We start from the raw sequence: 23,000 nt of genomic DNA, 5'->3' as shown, positions 1-23,000 counted from the left end.
GACCAGTGGCAGTTGGTGCAGTTAGGTGCCAGAGTGACAGATGCAGTAACTAGTAGCGGTTGGATCCTGAGCAGCGCATAACAGAGTTGGTAGTAGTGCAGTTGGCATAGTGTAGAGTCAGCAACAGCGCAGAGGCTTCAGTGACAGCGTGGAGGGTAGTAGCAGTTAGAACTTGGTCGACAGATGCATCATACTAAACACAAATGGTTCAATACTTTAGATGTTTTTCCGTTATAATTGTTGCAGTTGCAACAACAACAATTGGAGAGAGTTGCAGTGCAGTGGCAGTTGACAGCAATATGCAGGGTCAGCAGCAACACAAATGCAGCATTTGCATCGTAGTTGGTGGGTAGACATCAGCAACGCAGAGAGAGATGTTACAGAGTTAGGGTGATGCTTCAACAAGTTGCATTACTAGAGCACATTCCTCGCTAAGAGGGAGTGTTGATTTCTGATAGCATCAGATGTGCTCTAGGCCTCAAAATTTGTAGGGAGGCTAGGACACATGCATTCCACAATACCTAGAAATCGTTTTGGGAAATTCCACCTGGAGGAGGTTTTATTAAAATAATTTATTATTTTTAATGGATGCCTAAGTATGAATTTAGGAAATTAAAATAATTAATGGGTATTAATCAAACTCGCGGTGAAACTTCTAGAAGAAGACGAGGATCAAGTCAATATGATCTGAGCCATTGATTAGAAGTTAATCTGGGCCGTTGGTTACCCAATAGGAGGATTATAAGAAGGACTTCAATGGGCATTTGGAAAAGACATCGAGTGAGGATCAAGAGATCGATTTCTCAAGAGAGCAGTGCAGAGTAGTCGGAGAGATCATCGAGGAGATTCTTGCAGTTTGTAGGGATAGTTTCCGGTTGGAGGTTCTTGATCTGGGGATACATTGTAGAGAAGGCAGAGAGAGATCCAAAAGAGGCAGCACAGAGCCAGAGGCTGACGCAGGGCCATGTTGGCAGCGTAGAGCCACGCAGAGTTTGATAGGAGATCCATAATTTGCTGGAGGGTCGAGTTCTAGAGCCAAAGGATGGGGTGTGAGACCGGAAGGGCTGGAAGTCGAAGTTCCAGAGGCAAATCGATCAGCAGAAGGAGTGACGTAGTCGCTAGAAGCTGTGATGCAGGGCCTACGCAGTGATTGTGCAGAGGTAGCAAGGGGCTAGCCAATCTATGGTTGGATCAGTCTGGATCGCCAGTGATAGTGTGAGGTATATCTCACTCATCTCTCTGTCAGTCAGATTCTCTGTATTGGATAGCCAGTAAGGCATCCAATGATTGTATTTAGAAACTACTGCTTAATAATACAAACCCTCAGCTGCTGCACTGGTTTTCCTGCATTGGGTTTTTCTTGGGACATTTGTCCAAAAATAATGGTGTCACTTGTGTTGTATTTCTTCTTGGTCAGATTCTTGTTTCCGCATTTATTTAATTAGTGAAGGCTGCAGTGTATTAGTTTTGGAGTTTGCTGTAGGATGCAATAAATAATTTGTCCAGTTATTTAACAAATAGAAGAAACTTAATCAGTTGCTGCAATAGGAATTCAGGTTCACTGAATTTTCACATTTTTAACCTAGACAAGGAGGGGGAAAGGATCAAAACAAAAATGTTCACTTAAAGGTGTCAAATTGATCCTATGAGGCACTAGCCTTGGGGATGCCCGGGCAAGTTTGATCTCGGAGCTAGGGCTTGTGTTATCTCATAACTCCACCGTCGGAATGGCTTCAAAATTGGAGGAGGCCTTGAGGACACACCAACACAGGAGAGGCTAGGAGATTGAACTTTTTGGAGGGCTACTTTGTCGGGAAAGTGATGCCCTAGGTGACCCAACTTGGCTAGACCTAGAAGAAGGTGAAAAAGAGTTGATTTTTGAGTGACCACCTCTTGGTAGATCAGTGCCTTAGTCTTGGGAGAATGGAGTCTAGGATAAATATGAATGAGGACCTTGTTTCTTGATCAAGGAGGCCTTAAGACTACTTCGCTTGTCTTCGAGGGAAAAGGGAAGCAACATTACAACTTTATACTTCGACTTGCAAAAGGTGATTTGCTTATCAAGATGAATTCAGCGATAGAATTATCGTAGGAAAGTTTATTCAAAATTACGTGGCCCATACATTGAGAGATGCTATTTAGAGATAAAATTCCACAATTTAAGCAGTAAATGCATGCAACAATTAGCCCTAAAAGTAGCAAAATTCCCAATCCAATGTATAAGACAAAGTAAAATAAGAATAACATTAAAAGCTTGTACTTACATGTAATAGAACATATCCAACCATCAACAATTTGACAATAGAGAAACACCAAGATAAGATAAACCAAATCCAAACATCAAAATTCATCCATAAACTCCAATTCATCTTCCAAGAAAAAGTGCGAAATTCTCTAAAGAAGAGAGATCCAATCCAAAGTGATGATGAGCAAATGAACTCATCTCACTTGTATTTATACACTAATGAGGAGTTTGAATTAGTCTCCTAGGCCTACATAAGCCCCAAAAATAAAATAATGTGCTAATAACCTAACTTTTGGTGACAAACCCACCAAACTAGCTCACAAATGAAATAATTAGCCTCTTAAGAGGTCGAATGATAAATAATACATGTCATAGGGCCCTCCAAGAGGCCTGATGAGGTCCATAGGTGCCATAATGAAGAATAGGACCCTCAAAAGTGATGGACAAGGGGTTGGCCCCTTGTTCTCCAAACAATAAACCTGTGGTGCTCCCAGTGGGTGTGGGGGCACAATAATAACCTCACGGGTCTCCAAATGTGTCGAAGATGCTTGTGGATCATTTGTAAGGGATTTGATGATAGTGTAGGTAACGCCACATCATCCTACGAGTCCTGTGTCAGCTGCCAAGTGCATGGTATAAAGGTGAACTTGGTGCATCTTTCTCGTCTAATAGGTGAATCTTGAGCAATCTATGAACATCCTTTGGGATCCATGGAGTGTTGTCTATTGCTGTGGAGGTCCATGGCTCTCAATGCACACCCTACATGTGCCAATGTAGCCCTATGGAGGCTTAGGTCCCCGTATAGGGGGACCAAACCCAAGATGGAGACCATCTGCAATCCTGCATAAGATCTATGCGTCCCCTAGCCTTCCAGTACAACAAGTCACTAGAGAAATCAAGTAAAAGAGCTTACAAGCCATGGACCACAGGTGGGAACTTCATAATGGCCCGCCCTTCCATAATGGACCTTTTCATGTGCTAATTGGGTTAACCAAGTATACTATTAGGTGGTTTCTACTTCTAAAGGGGATAATATGTTCATGGTACATCCTTTAAAAGGTGGTGGTATGTGATAAAGAGGTGAATGAAGTAGGAGATGAGAAGGGGCAACGGTGGGCCACATGCTGGGTACAAGGGTAGCTAATAAAAGGGAAGCCCATGCTTGGGTATATAATGTATAGGGGGGAGCAGTCGTGGTACATGAGGTGCCTCGACCTTGATTTTTCCAGCCTTCTTTATATGCCTTTTTCTTTGTTATGATTTTTCTTTGATTAACTGCTCGGGGCTCAAGTGTTAAGAGCATGATGTGTGAGATATAGCAATGGGTGCCCCCTTTTAAGGTAGGGCGGTTCATTGTCCACCAGGGGTTGGGACAATCATGGGTTCCTATATGATGAAGGAGGCTCATAGAACCTGTAGGAATGAGGGTGCTGGCGATGATGATGGAGTAGAGCTCATGTATTGGCTTTTGCCCACGTGCTAAGTGTGTTTGTCCTGACCATCTTTTGCATTTGTGGCACATTTTCCTATTGAATGTGGCCAATTATGCTTTTACTTTTCTTTTTAGCTGCATCAACCTCTGGGGCATCATTTCAGGCCTGACCTGAGGTGTGGGCAAGGGGAAGGGGAGAACTAGCCCTGTGTGGACCCAGTGCAGGAAAGTTGACCCAGGTGGGAGAAATGATGAATAGGGTAATAATGAGTGGAAAGGGGGTAATATATGTGGATGAGGGAGTTGAACCACGCAACGAAAATCAGGGTTTCTCATGAAATACCATCCCTAAAGCCAAATGGTCAGTAAATAGATCCCACGGGACTAGAATCCAAGGTTAATATCCAAAAGGGGTCTAGGGTACAAGAGCGCTGGCCTAGCCCATTCTTTCCGTTGAATCCCCCCATTAATCCATGCCTAGAAGTGTCCATGATAAGAAAATTACAATACTCAATTACCAAATACACGGCATACCTATAGGTTCAGGAGGCCCACCTTCAAACATACGATCACGACAGATGGGTGAGGGACCACATCGCTGGCTCAGGTGGCGGAGAAATGGCACAATGAGCTAGTTGGTTGCTGCAAGGGGCTGTTGGCTACTGGTTGAAGACCGTCCCTAAGAAAAAAATTTCTCCTAGCGATATCACCAACAAAATGGTGGGTATCATGACAGATGTGTCCTATCAAAAAGACGCATGCATTATTGAAAAGTCATCTTGCCCAGGTATTTATAATGGGGCCCCTCATTGAAATATTCTTCTTTCATTCTGTCAATGATTCAATTATATATTTATCAATACATTTATACAACTACAAATATATTGTCTTCAAATACAAACAGGAACTGTTTGTTACACAATGTGTCAGTCCATAATGCCAAGTATGAATCAGAATATTAAATGCCAACTGAGCTAATTATGATTATTTTATTAGAATTAGAAAAACAAAAATTACAATTACTCTAGTCTGGCTGATGAAGTGGGGCACAACAAGAGCACTGGGTAAAACCTTCAGAATTGCATTATTGTTGTGAAGGAGAATATTTTCTTTCATCTAATTACATAATGTAAGGTGAATTGGATGAGTCTGAACCTTTTTTATTGTTTGTGAGTCATTTGAAATCTCTTTTTAGCATTTGCTTATGTCACTATATAAATTGCATTTTGTCTTCCGAATTTAATTCATGCTTTACTTTCACAGTTTTGCAGTCTATGGATTCAGAGGCAAGGAAGGACCTCTCTCCATTGAAACTAAGAAAGAAAGCTGCTGAATTTGCTAAGAAAACTGTCAATCTTCAGAGGAGATCATTTAAGGTTTCCTGAAATGTGTTCTAATGCTTCTTAGTATTGTCTTGATGAAATTTCAGAATGGGGTGAATTTATTTGTCCTGTTGTTGCATATGATATAGGAAATAGCTGTTAATTTTCCTTCATTTTTATATTTTCATTGGAAAAAAGAATTTCAGAGGTGATCTTGGATCACCCTTTCTTACGTGAAGGAACCGACATGGTTTATGCTCTTAGTACAACATTCATGGAAGGCATCATGAAACTTACTGGAGTTCCTTCTTTTTGTTTTTATTGTTGCAGAGATATGGTGTCTGGGGAGATTGGGACAATCCTTATCTGACACTTGCACCAGAATATGAAGCTGCACAGGTTGGTAGTTGACCTTTCATGTAATTTTATCTTTCACATATGTTGCTTAATGAGATATCAGTATACTTCTGATGTATAGGATATCTCTTTGCCTACTAGGTTTGTGCTTTATCTATTGACAATCTACTAAGCTTTGTTCTTGCCACAAGAAACTTTTAATTTCTTTCCCAGTGATCTAACAAGAGGAATAGGTGGGAGTGATCATGGAGCACGAGAATGAGCACCGCCATTTGCTACATGACCCATGAAATGAGTTGTGATGATAAAGGTGCTACATCTAGAAACCTGCTAGTGCTGACAATGGTGGTGGATGGAGCTGGCATATATGCTGCATGATGAATGTCAGGAGTCACATCAGTGAAAAGTTCAGCCTCCAAGCACTTTAAAGCTTTGGAATCATCCTCTAAATTAGTCTTCTCTTGATTGTTGTCTCAGGTTGTATATGTTCTATCATTCTTCACTGCCTCACAATTATGGGACAACAACTTTGAGCTGTAGTGCACAAAAATCAGGCTTTCTGCTTGGTCTACATTTAGGCTGTTACACTTTAGATTGGGGATGAAATTATAGGTGCTCCAATAGCTTTCTATAGAAGAATTACATACGACTTGTAAAAGCATTCTCACTGCCACTTTATGCAGATGTGGTAGAGACACCATACATGTTCCACCATTTGATATGGTTCATCCTATCTCAATCATTAGTTGCATGTATATTAATAAAGACTCCATGTTCATGGATGTACTTGCAAAATTCGCTTTGTACTAAAGCACACCATAATTGCGGAGCAACTCGTTTAATGCATGCATATACCCACTCTATATCTTTGGATTTGTGTGTGGTTTTCTCCTAAACCATTTTAACTTTTGGGTGATAGAGTGTTTTCACCTAGCTAGGAGAGCTCTTCATGGGATGTGAAGGCTTGTAGTCCTATATAGCCCCTTTGTTTATTTTAAACATGCATTTGGAGTGGTTAGATCAATGTATGCTTTCCTTGGGATTAGTTCTAGGAAGGCACACTTCTTGATTGGGTAGTCTTTTTAAGTGTAACTGGTGAATCATCAAGAATGATGGACTTTATTCTTTGTCCTCTATCAAAGGTTGAAGTCCACCATGATTCCCAAAGAGGGTCAATGACCATTGCTTATAATGCTTGTCTGACCTCCACAAGCCTCTTTATGACTAAAGTGTGGGAAGCAAAATGAGTTTCAACAACTTACATGTGTTATCATAAGTCAAATCCCAAATCAGAAATGAAATGATTTATAATCAAAATTAAGAACTGATAATGCATAACACTGATTAAAAATTGAGTACCTTTAGTAGCTCCAACTTTGCAAAACTCTGACATATGGCTAGGGACATCGAATGATTGGTGATAAATATTTGGATCTCGTTTGATGCTACATATATTTCATTGATCCACTCAATCTCACCATTCTTGGAAAGCATAAGGTTTAACAAATGCACCGAACATGGAGTCCAGAAGATATGATCATATTGGTCCTCCACAATCAGACCCGCAGCTTTACAAACCTTTGCATTGTCTGTGATAACTTGGACAACATTTTGTGGCCCCACACTTTCTATTGCATCAATAAAAATTCTGGAGATAAACATTGCATCTTTTTCCACTCCACTGCAATCAATGGCCTTCAAAAGCATTGCTCCTTGGGGGCATATTGCAGTAACATTAATTAAAGGGTGATTTCTTTGGTCTCTTCATCCATTAGAAACAATGGAAACCCCTGTTTCTGCCCATGTATCACATATTGATTGTAGTTGTCTATCCACAAATTGTTTTTTGATGTTAACAAAGTGGTGCGTATTTTTCCATAGCTAGGGCTCTTGTATCCTTTTGGTGCTTCATTAACTGCTTCAATCATTTGTTGCCAATAAGGAGAGCACACCAAATTGAATGCTAGCCCATTTGCATAGATGCAACGAGCAATATGCTCATCCGCAACCTCTCTGCCCTGGTTAGGTTGGAAACACTGAGAGGGGGGTGAATCAATATTTCTTTTACAATTGTTATTTTCACTTATAAACAAAACACAAAATGAACAATATAGAGTAACTAATTATATCAATTAGAAATAACAAGGACTCCAATCCTTATTTTTACAACGAATCAAGTACAATAGTGTTTAGGGCTCCAACCCTAGATGAGGACTCCAATATTCAGTCTACCAGGCTACAACCTATACTTTGCGAAGCACCAACTTGGTCTTCTCGAGGACTCCAATCCTCTAAGGTACCGACCCTCTCAACCAATTCAAGCTCCAAACTGGTCTTTGTTGAGAAATCTAGGACATTCAAAATTAACAATTTCTCTTCTTGATAATTGCTTGTGATATACTTTTACTTCTTAGCTTATGATCTTTTCTTCGTTAGCTTATTAATGTGTCCTCTTCATTAAGACAATTACCAATATGCATAATAAAAGACAAGAGACACAGTATGTAGGCTTCTCAGCTAGGGCTAAAACCTCTTACCTCTTGAGAGGAAAACCTGATCAAAATTCTTCTTCTAGATCTTCAATTGATAAGTACCAAGACCATGACATAGGCCGTTGACTCTTAGTATCCTCCCAAGAACCTTGTCACTAACCTTGATGCTCTGCCTCTTCCCTTCCTCGCCTTTCTTCTTGATATTGAACTACTCTCCTTGGCTCCTTCTAGAGAAACTTAGTCTTTATCCTTTACACTGCTCATTCTGGAATTCCGCTAGAGAATCTCAGTCTCTAGAATTTCATTGGTCTTTTCTAGAGAAACTTGGCCTCTAGATTTATATCTCAGCCTGCCAAAGGAATTTGTCCGTTAGCTGCCCCAAAAGAAATCCTTCTTCGCACTGCTTCAGAAGAAACTCCTATCTTCGCACTGCCCAAAAGAAACTCCTATCTTTGCACTGTCCAGAAGAAACTCCTTCGCTATACCCTGAAGATAGTCTCCTTTGTTATACCGAGAAGAAACCTTATTGTCCTTCCTTTGCACTTCTCTTTGCAACCCTTTCTTCACACTTCATTTTACCCTCTCTTCGCACTTCTCTTAGACCGAAGGCTTGTCGAGTTGCTTGATCGAATTTGTATTCCTTGAAGTGAGGCCGAGTAGGCTATATATACCATTAGGCCGACATGACAGCTAGAGTTAGGCCGACTTCATCTAGAGCATAGTTTTAAAAACCGGAACCGGCGACTGGACCAATCCACCTAATAAACCGGGTTTCAAACCGGAACCGGTCAAACTAGGACTGGTTAGTGCTAAAATTTCTGAATCTATACAAACAGAAATCCTACTGCAGTCACTGGTTTATCATCTCCTACTTGTTATTTCATTCAACAAGTTATTTAATTATAAATAATGATGAAAAACACTACTGAAAACTACATTGACATACAAATCATAAACTGAAATAATAGATGAGACAAACACACAAGGGACACCGCTATTTTTGGACAACACTTCCCCAAAAAAACCCAATGTGGGAAAACCAGTGCAACAGATAGAGGGTTTGTATTATTAAGCAAGCAGAATCTGAGTACAACAGGTTGCCTCTCACAGCGACTAACCTTACAGAGAAATTACGGCAGCAAGAAATACATACGAGGGTTTACCTCATTCTCCAAGTCACAACTGATCCATTGAGTGGCCTAACTCTAGTAATCACTGCGAAATCCCAACGCAATCCCTGCTTGGGCCAACGTCTTGCCTCTAGGAGACTGCGTCACCCCTTCTGCTGGATCGATTTGTTGGAGGAAGACTATTGTTCAGCTTTCTTGGCTTAGAACCTCGCTTCTCCAACAAAATCTCGAACTTCTGATGAATACTCTACACTGGCATTGCAAGAGACCCTCCTGGCCTGCGTCAGCACTGCGTGAGCCCCTTCCTGGGCTGTGTAGGCCTCTGCACTGCCTCTCTGATGCTACTGCTGCCTCTTTGCCACGTACTCTTTGGCTCGAAACTCCTTTCTGATCCAAATCTCTGCTTCTGCCCCTCTCACTGCAACTCAGATCACTTGTTCGATTTTATCAGCAAACCACACCCCAGAAAAATCAAACTGACTGGTCACTTGATGTGTATCTCCAACTGACCCTCAAGCCTCCCCTTATACTTTTTCTGTTGATGAATCAACGACCGAGATTAAGTCCCTAATCAACGACTAAGATTAAAATAGACTCGATCCTCGTCTCTTAGAAGCTTCTCACCCATATTTTTATTAACACCCATTAATATTTTTATTTTCCTAAGTTTAGACCTAGGAACCCCATTAAAAATATTAGTTATTTTATTAACTCACAATTCGGGTGAAATTTCTCAAACAATTCTGGGTTTTGGAGATCTCATGTGTTCTAGCCCCTCCACAAGATTTCGGAGTTAGAGCACATCCGATGCTACCCAAAATCAATAGTTAGATCCACATGAACTAGTTTTAAAAAAACACATGAAATAATTAATTTTTAGTGAAAAGAACTATTTTTAAGATTTAAAACCATGATTCCAAACGAATAGACACAAAATATGCAAAGTTTGCTCATATATATATACCATGTAAAGGTGAATATATCAAAATGGCACCAAGTGCAATACATATCAGCAACAAAATATATAATTAATGAGTCTCTAAATGGCCTCTAGATTTCAAAAACAAAGTCTACAAACTATGGGCCACTGACCTACTACAAATCTACATATATGATATATCATATTAGTGATCAACATTATCACTTGAAACTTCTCATCATGATCAAACTCAATTGGTTGAGTCTCGACTCCGAAACTTTGCAACTGCTTGAGTCACAAACTTCTCTATTGGTTTAGTGACTTGAGTCTCAAACTTTTGAAGGTATTGTTCTCTAATATGCCCTATTACTTGATTTGGTGCTCCACATGGATTTACATGGCCTCTTATCCCAACAAAGTGTTGCTTGAACCTGTTAATACCCCCTCCTTCAATATATTTTTGGTAATATTTGCAAATCATTTTGCCATCAATCATATCACAATGAGCCCATGTAGTATCCTTGGCTTTTGGAGGCATGATGACTACTATTTAACTCAAACTCTCTGCTGTTCCAATACTCCAATAAAAACTCAACACTCTCCAAGCTCCCAATCAAACTCACAAAAACTCCAAATGAGATGTGTGAGGCAAATGAGGGGGTTGAGCTCCTTTTAAAGTCTTGGAGAGGGTATTTTTGGAAGGAAACAACCCTTATTTTTCCTCCAAAACACCCTGGAACCTTCCTAAAGTGCGCAGCGTGGGTCCTCCGCGGGTTTGGCAGCTAACCGACCGGTTTAGGACGGAACCGACCGGTTTGACCATAAACTGGCTGGTTCCGTCCTAAACCGACCGATTAGGACCGATTTTTATGGTTTCTGGGCAAAGTGGGGGGTCTAACCTTGTTTTTCTGCTGGTTTGACCCGATTGGCTAATGAATCGGTCGGTTTCATTGATTTTTGGTTCAAACTGGCCGATTTTTAAAACACTGATCTAGAGAGTTCCTTCATCGTTTGTAGGCTGACTTATAGAGAATAGATGACAAGTTCTTGGAGGATACTTTACATAGTCAAGATTGAACTTTTACAAAGTGTAACATGACTTCATTCCATGATAATGACTAACATTTTATGATTAGATGACAAATAAATCCTAAAGACTCTCAATTGGAGTCTTGACTCGAAAACAAAATCCCTTGCTCATGAAACCCATAAAGCAGGTCAACAAGAATAATTTATTTTTTCTTATTTAAATCTCATTACATAAAATCATATTTATATGTCATTATGAAGACCAAACCTAGTTGCACTTTTCAATAGTTTTCTCGAGGACTCCAATTCTCTAGGGCTCCAACCTGGTCTTCTCGAGGACTCCAATCCTCTAGGGCTCCAACCCATTGCTTCAGATCTTCAATATGGATTTAACGGTTCTTCAAGGGTTCCAATGTTTTCTACAACAAGCCTTGACAATATTTTCAAGTTCTTCAACAATGCCCTCACTTAGCTCATTAATGACAACTTTATCAACCAAAAAACGCGTCTTCACATCTCTTCATGATACCCAAAGAACTTCCTTCAAGGTTACTCCATGAGGGTTTCAATCATGATCAAGGTCTCCAAAAATGACTTCAAGATCCGCTTCCAACAAAGCTTCCCAACAAGATGTCTTCAATAGGATGCTCCAAAAAGGTCCTATCAATATTCCTCAAGGCATACTCAAATCTGACCTTCAAAGGTTCTTAAACAATGCTAAGAGATGCTTCAGTAATTTCTTCTTTAAGGTTTCCAACGAAAGGCTTTCAAGAAGTTTCACACATGGTCTTCAATGCTCCTTCAACATTTGGTCCAAAGAATACTCCAAGAATACCTATATATTCTTCAGGTACTGTCACAAGTTACTGCTCTTGGAGAGTACCCTTATCACAAAAATCCAATGCTCAAAGTTCCATTGAAACTTCACATGTCCAAGAGTATAGATGCACAGATATAAGAGGTCAACTACTTGTTCTTCAACTAGTTTGAGGTCAATTCTTTTTAACAAAAGAAGATTTGCTATCCAAGGTTTGTTCTTTCACTAGTCCTCTTCAACACTTATTCAGATTTTTACCCAAACAACAACCTGAATTTTGTTCCATGTAAGGTGTTATAGATCCGAGCTTAGATGTGTCACATGTTCGTGCTGAGATTTTATCCCACAGATTTGACCTCCAAAAGCATGCTCATGTCAAACACCGATTTGATCTCAAATGTTACAGGTGTTAGCGCTTGGAATTCACCTAGGCTGAGATAGACAAACTCTCAAGGCTACATCAAACCATTTCACCTCGTAGCTAGCCCTACGAGGTATGAGAAGGCTCTCTCGGGTCAGATTTGATAGATCTTATAATATAATAAGCTGACCAATTAGGATCAAAGATATTAGGCTAGTAAATTGATAAGGGGGGTTGATTTAAAGATTTTTTGGGTTTTTGGTGGCAATTGGAGGGAGTGCAATTTAGGGTGCGGGGATTGAGCTCAGTTTTTGCAGGTGGGTCTTTGGGGCAAGGTAGGCGTCTATGCTGATGCCTTTAACTGAAAGAGATGATCAGGGAAGAAAGAAAAGAGGCTAAAGAGGGCAAACAATGAATTCGAATCCTCTCTAGACAGTGGAAAACATAAATTTTAAACAAAATTGAAAGCTGAGCATGGCATGCATGAATTCAAACTTTATCACTTCTTTTGTTTAAATAGCAGCAAGAGATCAAGAAATGGAACACATAAACACACTTACAATAACAGTAGGAGACACACCATCAACATAATAATCCACAAGAATCCACAATGAAGTCTGCAAAACCCTGGCCTTCCTTTTCCTCAAATTGCAGAAAATACAAGTCAAAAATACAATAGCACTTCTCCCTCTAGAGTCCAACCATCAAAATGAGAAAGAGAAGGCATAATATAGAAGGTCAAACCTCTTTCCCCACCTCTAGGGGTCGAGCTCAGCTTCCTAGGAGCTGTTGCAACTAATTCTAAATCAGTCACTAGATAATAGGCCAGCTCAACAACTTACCTCTAAAACTTAGGAAGCTTATCTATGCATTAAATATTCACTATTTACATCAAAGAAGCTTCTAGAAGTGGTAAAGAAGAGTAAAAGTATCTAATGCCATGAAATTTACACAATAATCCATCATTTACATGCTCAAATAGTCAACCAAAGTGAAAATAGTGCTTTTCTGGCCGAACTAGTCAAAAATTGGCAAATCTGGAGGTTTTGGTCGCGCCCCTGGAAGTTCTGGTCGCGCCCCTGGAAGTTCTGGTCGCGCCCCTTTGCAGCTACTTTTGAGTGGGTTCCACTGATCCAAATCAGGTGCAAGATGGCTCATTGGAAAGCTTGGCCTGTCTACTTTCCATCCCAAGTGGAATTTCTGGATTTGGTGTTGATTTGACCCCTCAAAAACCATTTCTCCCAAGGTCACTTTCTGCAACTCAAAAAGTGGGCAGAAAGTCATTTTTAAGGTGTATTTTGAGCTTTTGGAGGCTCAAAACTCAAAATTAGGCTGCCCCCAAGTACTGGTAATTTTTCTTTTTGCATGCCCTTTCCAAAAATGCCAAGTTTTCAAAATTCTGAGCAGCCCTTCAAAATGGTCTCACCCGGGGTGAGACCAAACCGTGGGCAAAACCTGTAATTTTACCAAAAATTTGCAAAATGCTCCAAAATTCTCAAAATTTTCAGATTTTGATGCTAGATCAAGGCTGATCAGTACCATGATGAGTGAGGGATGCCTCAGCCAAGATGCGGAGTGGATTTGTCCTTTTCTTCTTCTTCCGGGCCTCTGACAGCTCTCTTTGGAGAATTTTCATTCTCGCCTTGCAAACATGTAATCTTGCCCAGTAGTGTGTCTTCATGTTCCGGAGCAGCTTGTTGTCACGGTTTGCCTTGTCTAACAGTCCCTCCAAGCGCCAATTTGCTCGGATGAGCAATAACTCTCTATCCATGGGCAGTGGGTCCCCAGGCCTCCTGCGATTGATGACTCGGTCAAATCGCATCCTCCATAACTCATCCAACTCCTTCTCGGTCTCCAGCTGTTTGGTCCGCTGCTCTAAATAAGTGATAGTCCACTGAGCCATCTCAAGCTTCCGCTGCAACACAAGGTTCTCTTCCTTGAGCTCATAGAAATCTGAAGAAGGAGGAGAATGAGCATCACGACCAGTGAAATCATCATGTGCCTCGCCAACTGCCTCATCCTCAACCATGGGCTGCTTGCCCTCTCGTACTGCCTGTGCCGATGAAGAAAGCGAGGCCCCTTCCACCTGATGTGGAGATAACACTCGCTGCTCTGATGATGAAGACGAGACCCCTTCCACTGGCTGTAGAGAAAGTACTCGTCGGGCTGCTGCAAATAAGGTCCTGTGACCTCTCTGATATGTGACCCGAGGAGAAGAAGCCATGTGTCTCGGGATGCTGGTCTCGGGCTGATGTGATGGCCCTCCCTCCTCATGAACTGCCTCAGGCCCTGAATGTGGCTGTGTGAAAACATCTCGGGAGATGAAATCCGCCCAAGGGATGCCCTGCTGGCTCAGCTGATGGGAAACTATTAACTGAATAAGACCATGATGGCATAGGCTCCGGAGCTGCTGTACTGGAGTCTGTCTCCGAAAGGTAGTGGCTATCCTCTGAATGTCATGAAATAAGAATGCCGAAATGTTCATCATCCTCACTCTGGTGAAGTGCATCATCATGCGGATATGACAAGAAAATACTCGTGAGAATCTCCCCTCGCATGTGAAGTAGTGCATAATGAGTCTCATGGTGTCTATATACTCTGCTCGGAGGAACTTGATAGGAAAGTTCCTTGTCAAGTGATGCACATGGGCAGGCCTAACATATGGCTCATAGTATACCAGGTCTACCCATTTGCGCTTTGGCCATACCTCACCCACATTGGGTATCCCGGTAGCATCTGTGATAGCCTCTGGAGAAAACACAAAATTTACCCCTGCAAGGGTGACCTGCCTGTCATGGAGATGGAGGACAAACAACCGGGCCAAGTCTCTGTGATGCTGGATGTGTGACAGCCTCTCACAAAACTGAAAACAAGCCATATGCTGAAAACAAGACACTGCCAATGGGCAAGCCTGCAACTCTGTCAATGATGTGGGCTCTTCCCTCCTGTGATGACCACCCTTGCCTCCCCTACGAGGCCTCTGCTGTGTATGAATCTCAGAAGATGATGATCGGTCATCACCTTGCTCATTAGTCTCAGTGGTTGACATGGTGTTATTGAGCAAGGTGGAAAAAACAAGTCAAATTGACCGCTGCCCTGCCTGCAAAATGCTGTGAAGTATGCTGTTTTCAAGGGGAAACATCATGAGGGATATGTTAGGGGAGGGAATTTACATATAGGAAAGGGAAAAAATATATATATAAGCAGGGAATTCTGAAGGAAAACATCACATAATGCTAAACATGTCATTCCATCTTTCATCATTTGCAAATGAATACTGTATTAGGGAAATATGTTTTATGATCACCAAGGGAAAGGACAATATAGATTTTCATCATGGAGGGAATGAAAGTATAAGGGAATAGGGTAGCATCAATCATAAACATTTAACAGGCTGCTGCTTTTATATTTTGTCTTCAAATATCTTTCATGAGCATACTCTGTTTTTTCCACATTTTGAAATGACCATTTGATGCTAATATGAAACAGGGATTTTGGGTATTAGATTGTAAGAAGAAGGGAAGGGGATTGCTGTGATCATGTTACAATGGAAGGGAGAGGGAATTGATAACTTGGGAATTAGGGAAAAGAGAGGATATTAGGAATTAGGTTTGGGGGGACAGTGAAACCCTTTTAATAATCACTGCCAACTAATTTTTGTAACAGCAATTCATTTAGGACAGTGGCAGCTTCATCATGCTTTTACCATGGGGAATTAGGGTTTGACTGTGTGCTTTGATCATAGGGAGGGACATTCAATTGCCTAGGGAGTTTAACTGAAGGGACAAGCAATTGAATTGGGGTTTACATAGGGAAATAGGTAGGGAAAAACAGAGTTTTGAGAAAGGGGATGAAAACCATGCTAATACAAAACCCTAACACAGCAAGACTGCTTCTTTTGATAACTATGCAGCTGTACATTTAAATGAATTTTGTCATGACTTTATTCAGCTTTCAAGTCCTTGACATCATACAACAAGATGACATTTTCTTTATTTTTTTTTTTATTTTTTTTTTGAGGCTATGCAAAATGGAATATTTCACTGTTTTTACAATTTTTTGAGTGCATGCCTTGTCATCACTTTTTATTTGTTTTTTTTTTTTTTTTATAATGTTTCTTTTTCATTTTGCTGTGTTTTTATACATGAATTGCTGTGTGTAGTAGTGCTTAGGGTTAGAGCATGATACATGGTAGAAACAGGGTTTGGAATAGGGTTCAGGAGGGGTTAGGGTTTCATGGAATTTGGGGTAGGTTTTGAGTATTTTCTTTGCAAATGAGATTAATAAAAATGACATCCTAACACCTGTGATTTTATATTGGGAAAATGAATGGAGGGACTAAGGAAAAAATTGCCTTGAAAAACAAACATACTACCTAACATTAGCATGCAAAAACATCAAGTCATTTTAACCTATTTTCTATGGATTTCCTTGCATAAAATCATGACCATAATCTTCTTTTGCAACCCCAACACCATTACACAAAACGTGGAGGAGGCATACCTTTAAAAATTGGAGTGAATTTGAGTGAATTTGAGCGTTTGGGAGAGTTTTTAGGGCGGGCAGACTTTTTGGTCGCGCAAGCTGCCAGTTTGGTCTCACCCCTCCGTTTGGTCGCGCCTGTGTAATTTAACACAGCGCGTTGGCCTTTTTTTGGTCGCGCCCCTCCATTTGGTCGCGCGGCCTCCAAAAGACTGAAACTTCTGCAATTTGCCCAATTCCGCCCTCTAATCGCCTTTTGCTTGTAATTTCTTGCTCCAAATGCACAATGAAGACCTTTCAAGAGGGAATTTGCTTTTATAGGCTCATATTTAAAAAAAAATTGACTTTAAAAACCCACTTTATAATGTTTAAACCTTTGTATTCTCTTTAACACTATTTTAGAGTCTTTTTGTCCTGGAATGAGCTTTTTGATGCGTTTAACTCCGTTCTTCTTGCAGGTTGACCGCCTGATGGACTGTAGCGAAGGAACCAGGGTTGTTGCCGGCACTTTTACAAATTTTTGAAAATTTCTTTGTTTTTTCAAAATCCACATGACCTTGTAATTAAAAACAGTGTTTTTAAATCCAAGGCATAAAATGAGCTGTAGCTGAAGAAGATGACAATGAAACATATGTACAAAACTCCTTCCGGCTTGCTGGGCACTTACTGACCATGACTCATGACCTTGAAATGATTTTGACTCAAAACCCTAAACCTAAGACCATGGGACTTTAAGACAAAAACAAGAACAAGCCTGACTCAATTATATTGTTGTATGACCTGATCCAGCAAAGCCAAGAAGACAAAGACCAGCTCCTCCATTCAGTGTTATGGCATGCCTAGCGGGATGCAAAACTGACACTGATGAGACACCTATAAATGCATATGCAAAGAGTTATTGATCACTGATGGAGGGCTCAAGACCGACACTAACAACAGGTTTGCAATATTTTTTGCTAAAATGCGAGTTCTGTCCAAGTATGCCACAGAGACCTGTTGTATATGCGAGTTATGCCACCGAGACCTGTTGTATATGCGAGTTATGCCACCAAGATTGTTGTGTATGCGAGTTATGCCATAGAGACCTGTTGTATGTCCGAGTTATTCTATCGAGACCTATATTGTATGCGAGTTATGCCACCGAGACTTGTTTTGTATGCGAGTTATGCCACTGAGACTGTTGTATATATGTCTTCTTTTAAGGTCTGAGCTTCACATTATTTATACAGTCGTTTTAATATGGGATGTGGCAATTTCTTTTAAGGAGCCGACGTGTACTGGTGGAGCTGACATGTAAAGTTCTGGAGGCTTCAACAATGATACGTTCAGTTTATACAATATGCAGTGTCCAACGTGTTATAAAGTCTATGCCTAGCACCAAAAAGCTTTTGGATATATATATCGTTTGGTCATTTAATTTTTTGTTATGAAGCATTCTTATTATGTGGCGTCTTGCAACTTAATTGTGTATTGATTATGCATGTTGTGGTTACATGTACTTAGGGTATTATAAGATTTTATCATAAAGATTATTTTATTTTTTTAATAATGTATGGTTAGAGTTTAGGGATTTTATGGGAAGGTTTAGAATGTAGGATTTTTATAAGGGAACTTAGATCATGAATTTAATATTATATTAGGGTATACATAGAGTTAAGGAATAGTGAAATAAAGGAGAATGTGGCCCCTTTTTAAAGATAATATTTTTATGAATATCTTTGGGGATTTAGGACATAAGACTAGGATATATATTTGTATTAAACCATTGGGGTTTTAAGAATTATGAGATTTAGGAATTAGGGTTTAATATTTTATGAATTATGAAATTGTTCCCAAGGATAGGGTTAGGGTTTTTAGAACAAGAGTAAGGGTTAGGGTTTTCCAAAGTTAGGGTTTTCACCTAGGGTTTGCACATGCACGTCTTGGATTAGGGTTTCAAGTAGTCTAGGGTTTCGTAGGGTTAAGTAATTCCAATTAAAATTTGCACTCAAGGATAGGGCTATGTGCTAGGCTTAGGGTTTCAAGTAGTCTAGGGTTTTGTTCAACCTATGCTAGATCAGGGATTCCAAGCGATTAGGGTTTATCCATCTTCAACAATGCCATATTGACATCAATGACAACTTTATCTAACAGGTTATTAAATGCTGCTTCAAGAGGTCCTAGAGTAGGCCTTTTATTAACTGTGACAACTGGTGTAGATGGTAATGGAGACTTGGTTGTGGTAGGTTGCACGGGTTGTTTTCCCTTAGTGAATCTCTTATCAGCGACATCTTGCAAAGATGCATAAAACTTAAGTTTTGTAGGACTTAAACCTGTCCGAGGTTGGCCATTTGGACCATTTGGACTAGTGCATACCAACACACCTGTTTTAGTTTGCCTAGTGAGATGGGCCTTCACTCTAGTGTATGAGCCATTTCAAATGCTATTGCATTCACTACATCTCCATTTGTACGAACCACCCCCAGAGTTTTTGCCAAAAATTTCCACATACTGCCATAAAGGAGATCTTGGATCTTTATTGACATTTATCTCCTCACCTGGTCTTGGTTCATGTCGTGATTGTTCCATGTTTATCACACTGCATTTATAATCAAATATAAATTAGTAAAATTATAACTATCAAAACAAAAATTTAAATTGTTATTTTATAAAATTAAAATAAAAAATAAATTTCTAAATTGCTATATATATATATATATATATATATAAAACAAAAAAAAGACGAAAATGTATACAATATAGAATCTAACCAACATTAATTATTTAATCACTTTCTAGAACATTGTTATGGCTTCCCAACCTTTTTCATAAAATTTCTGAACATGAACCATCGCCAAAACACTTAATTTACCTGAGATGCACGAGGAATCTAGATAAATTCTAGGTGAAATCTCAACTACATGCACAAAACTAGCTGATCTTGGCTGCAACCGCTTGCACATGCTTGTCTCCATGTGGTTGGAACCTTTCAACTGCATGCACAAGATTAGTTCCATGTGATTGGGGTAGAGGATGAGAGAAATCTAATCAAATAAGCTCAGAACTTTGCCAAACTTCAGGGACACCTTCATCAACTCCAAAACACACCTCCAAACCTATGTGACAAGTCTGCAACTGATGACATAGGCCAAGAACCTCTGCAACAAGTTAGTGACATGCAGACTCTAGTTTGCCAAACTTCTCATCAAGACTGTTGTCCCTTAAGAAACCAATTTCTTGGCTGTGTAGAAATTGTGCTCAAGGCATTAATGTTTATTATTATTGTCACTTATTTGTATGATGTATCCTCAAGTGAAGGACCTGAAGGGCCTGACTTTTAACCCTTAATACATAGGTGGTATGAAAGTCTCAAAATGCCATTTGATTGCTGAATAAAAATGCTGAGTGAAGAATGCTTTGAGAAGTTAGAGACAATATGTTGTTTTTCGCAGAAACTATTATTTGTAACACTTTGGGAAGTTAAAGACAATACGTTGTTTTACACAGAAACTATTATTCGTAACTTAAAAGAAATTTAGAAGTAGGAACTTTAAGTACAAGAGCGCTTTTTTAAGGAATTCTAACTTCATTCACCTAAGTAAACAAAGACCTGCAGTTTCATTACCATACTTAAAGAAAGGAAGATACAGGATGACACATAATAGAGAAATCACAAATCATACCCAACAATGTGTGGAAAACTCTTGATTCTTTCATTAATCATCAGTTTTATCAAGAATCCAATAGCATAGTCTCCCAGTTCTTCAAAATTCGAACCATTTTTCTATAATCTTGCGTCTTTTCATACATCATGAGACAGTTGGTAATCACCAAAATTGTCAAACTGCTTAACTATCTCCTAACTGTCTAAAGTAAAAGTCATTACAAAATATTACATTGGAGGGTAAAAGACACCTCAATCTTCTCAAGAAAACAAAATAACAAGAAGTAACATAAATTAGGTGGTGATGGCTGCTCGCTGTTCGAATCTGTGGCTTGATTGTTGATGAAGTTTCTCTGTAGATGTTCTGATGATAGCTAGACTATCTTAACACAACAAACTGCATCTTTACAAAACTCCGTGCGTGGGCCCACGTATATATCAGAAGTGTTTTGATTGGCAGAAAAACAAAGAAATCCCACCAATCACCATCGCCTTTGGAGTTTTAGTCATCTGCCTATAATTTTAGTTATTTTGCTAAAACAACGGAATTGGTTGATTTACACGAAATATGGCAAACCTTCAGTTACGACGGAACCAAAAGAATTAAAACTCCGGTTCATAATCTTATCGCGTCTGCCTTTTCCACAAACCTTTACCTAAACTGCAGTTCATAGATTTCTTGGGTCCGAAATTTATAATAAAACCTGTGCACTTTTTGATGCGATATCCGTCGGATCTCGTCCTTTTTTGATGAGCGTCTGTGATCAATCCAGACTTCAATGGATTAAATTACATTCGATAAACCATCGTGTCCGTTTTCCTAATTAAACCTCGTCCTTGTTAACCACGTGATTACCGTCGGACATGAATCCTTCAAGCGGATGGCTCTGATTAACTAAAGTTTTAACTCAGTTTTATAATTTCTCGCGTCCGATTTTGAATTAAACCTCATCCTTGTTAATCACGCGATTAACGTTAGATCTGCTGCTTGTCGATCGGACGGCTCAGATCTTCTTCTGGGTTTCTCACTTTCGCAAGCCATCAATAACATAAAACAAATCATTTCTTTCAAATTTTCGCATTCTCTTTTATTTTCGTTATAACATAATATTTGATTTTTTTTTTTTCATTTTTGCGATAAAACTGAAAATAAAATTAAAATGACAATGGATGCTACAACATCTGGCTCCACCTAGGGATAGTGCTTTTGCCACAGAAGCACTAAGAACCACGGATCAGTTCCTTCACCTCGGGCATGGAGTCATATATTGCTTAGCCAATTTAAATTCTATGGAATTTGTACAATGAATTCACTCCTGTATCTTTACAGCTGCCCATTGACAAGCAGCTGCAAAGATTCACCATCAAGATTCTCCAGGAAGAATGTATTATTTGCCCTTGCTTCTATAATTCTGAATGGGCCATACCAGAGAGGATCAAACTTCCCATGTTTGCCCTTATCTTCTCTTCTAGTATCCCACCTTAATACCAGGTCTCCAACTTTAAAATCAATTTCTTTGGCCTTTCTGTCAAAAATACCCTTCATCTTTGATTGATACATAATCAAATTATCTCTTACCTTATCCCTGCTTTCACTCATAGCCACTACCTTATGCATCCTTTTTATCAAAACATTGGGCTCTTCTTTTGCCTCTTGAATCATTGCAATCACATGCTTCACAAGCTAACTAGGGAACAAAGCTTGAGTTCCATACACTAACTCAAAAGGTGATTTGCGTGTAGACCTTCTTGTAGTCTCTCGGACAACCCATAGAGCAAACTTTAATTTAGAGTCCCAATCTTTTTGATTCTCTGCAATAGTTTTCTTAAGGATCTTGATCAATGTTTTGTTAGTGGATTCAGCCAATCCATTTCCCTGTGGATGATAAGCTGTTGAATGAGATAAAATAACATTATACTTCTGACAAAAAGCAACAAACTTACTCCGTATCGACTCGCCCGTCTCAATTTCAATGACTCGGTCGTTGTAAAAAATACATTAAATATTTATTTTTTATAAAAACACATAATTTTAAAGATTTTCATTCATGTTTCCAAACACACAGCTTTAGAATATGGATGGAAGACAACATATGATCAAAGTAGGCTCATGAATATATCCATTATATCAAAATGGCACCTAGTGCACTGTATAATACATACACGATGATGATATAGAGATCAAAACAAAAACATATAACCAAGGAGGCTATAAATGGCCTCTACAACAAAAGTCTGTGACCAGTACCACTGGCTACTGCTAGAGTTGCCAACATCATCTAGCTCAGTGTTATTTGGGAGCGGGAGCGAAAGTGGGGAGCGAGAGCGAAAACGGGAGCGAGAGCGAAATTTTCAGAAGCTCCTGGTTTGGGAGCGAATCCCAGAGGAGTTCGACAACCAATGTCACTAACATCAAGGTACATAGAGGGATTGGTGCTCTTGATTAAATACGAGTTCCATACCCTAATACATGACAAAATTCAATGGAAACATTGCAATCCTCCAATCCTGAAATCCTGAAAAACTGATAAGTCTGCTGGATTTTGAATGAAATCTAAAATTCTACTTTCTCCATATGAAATACAATGAGGCTGGAACCACTCTCAAACATCCTGAGTCATTTCATGGTAATGTTTAAAATTTAAGTAAAAGGATGAAAATGAAGATTAAGGAGAATGCCACTTTTACTTTAAGAATTTAAAATTACCATGAAATTTGAATAGTGTTGACCCCTACTGGTCAACTACCCATGCAGTGCACCCCGTTTTTCT

General features: G+C 39.6%; 1 protein-coding gene across 2 annotated transcripts in view; it reads left to right on the top strand.

Moving 5' to 3' along the window:
• Positions 1-23,000, top strand: part of OVA2 (tRNA synthetase class I (I, L, M and V) family protein) — a 391,242-nt gene that overhangs the window by 74,182 nt on the left and 294,060 nt on the right. For both annotated transcript variants that reach the window (XM_089406156.1, XM_089406157.1), the window contains exons 6-7: positions 4,941-5,053; positions 5,330-5,398. In XM_089406156.1, coding sequence (XP_089262282.1) covers positions 4,941-5,053; positions 5,330-5,398 — 182 coding nt within the window. The remainder of the gene's footprint in view (positions 1-4,940; positions 5,054-5,329; positions 5,399-23,000) is intronic.

Source organism: Pinus tabuliformis, chromosome 2_2, assembly GCF_031772625.1.
Source record: "Pinus tabuliformis cultivar Carrire ecotype Pingquan chromosome 2_2, CPIR1, whole genome shotgun sequence".
Taxonomy (NCBI): Eukaryota; Viridiplantae; Streptophyta; class Pinopsida; order Pinales; family Pinaceae; genus Pinus; species Pinus tabuliformis.
Note: the sequence above shows the minus strand (reverse complement) of the source record. Positions and strands in the feature narration are given on the sequence as shown.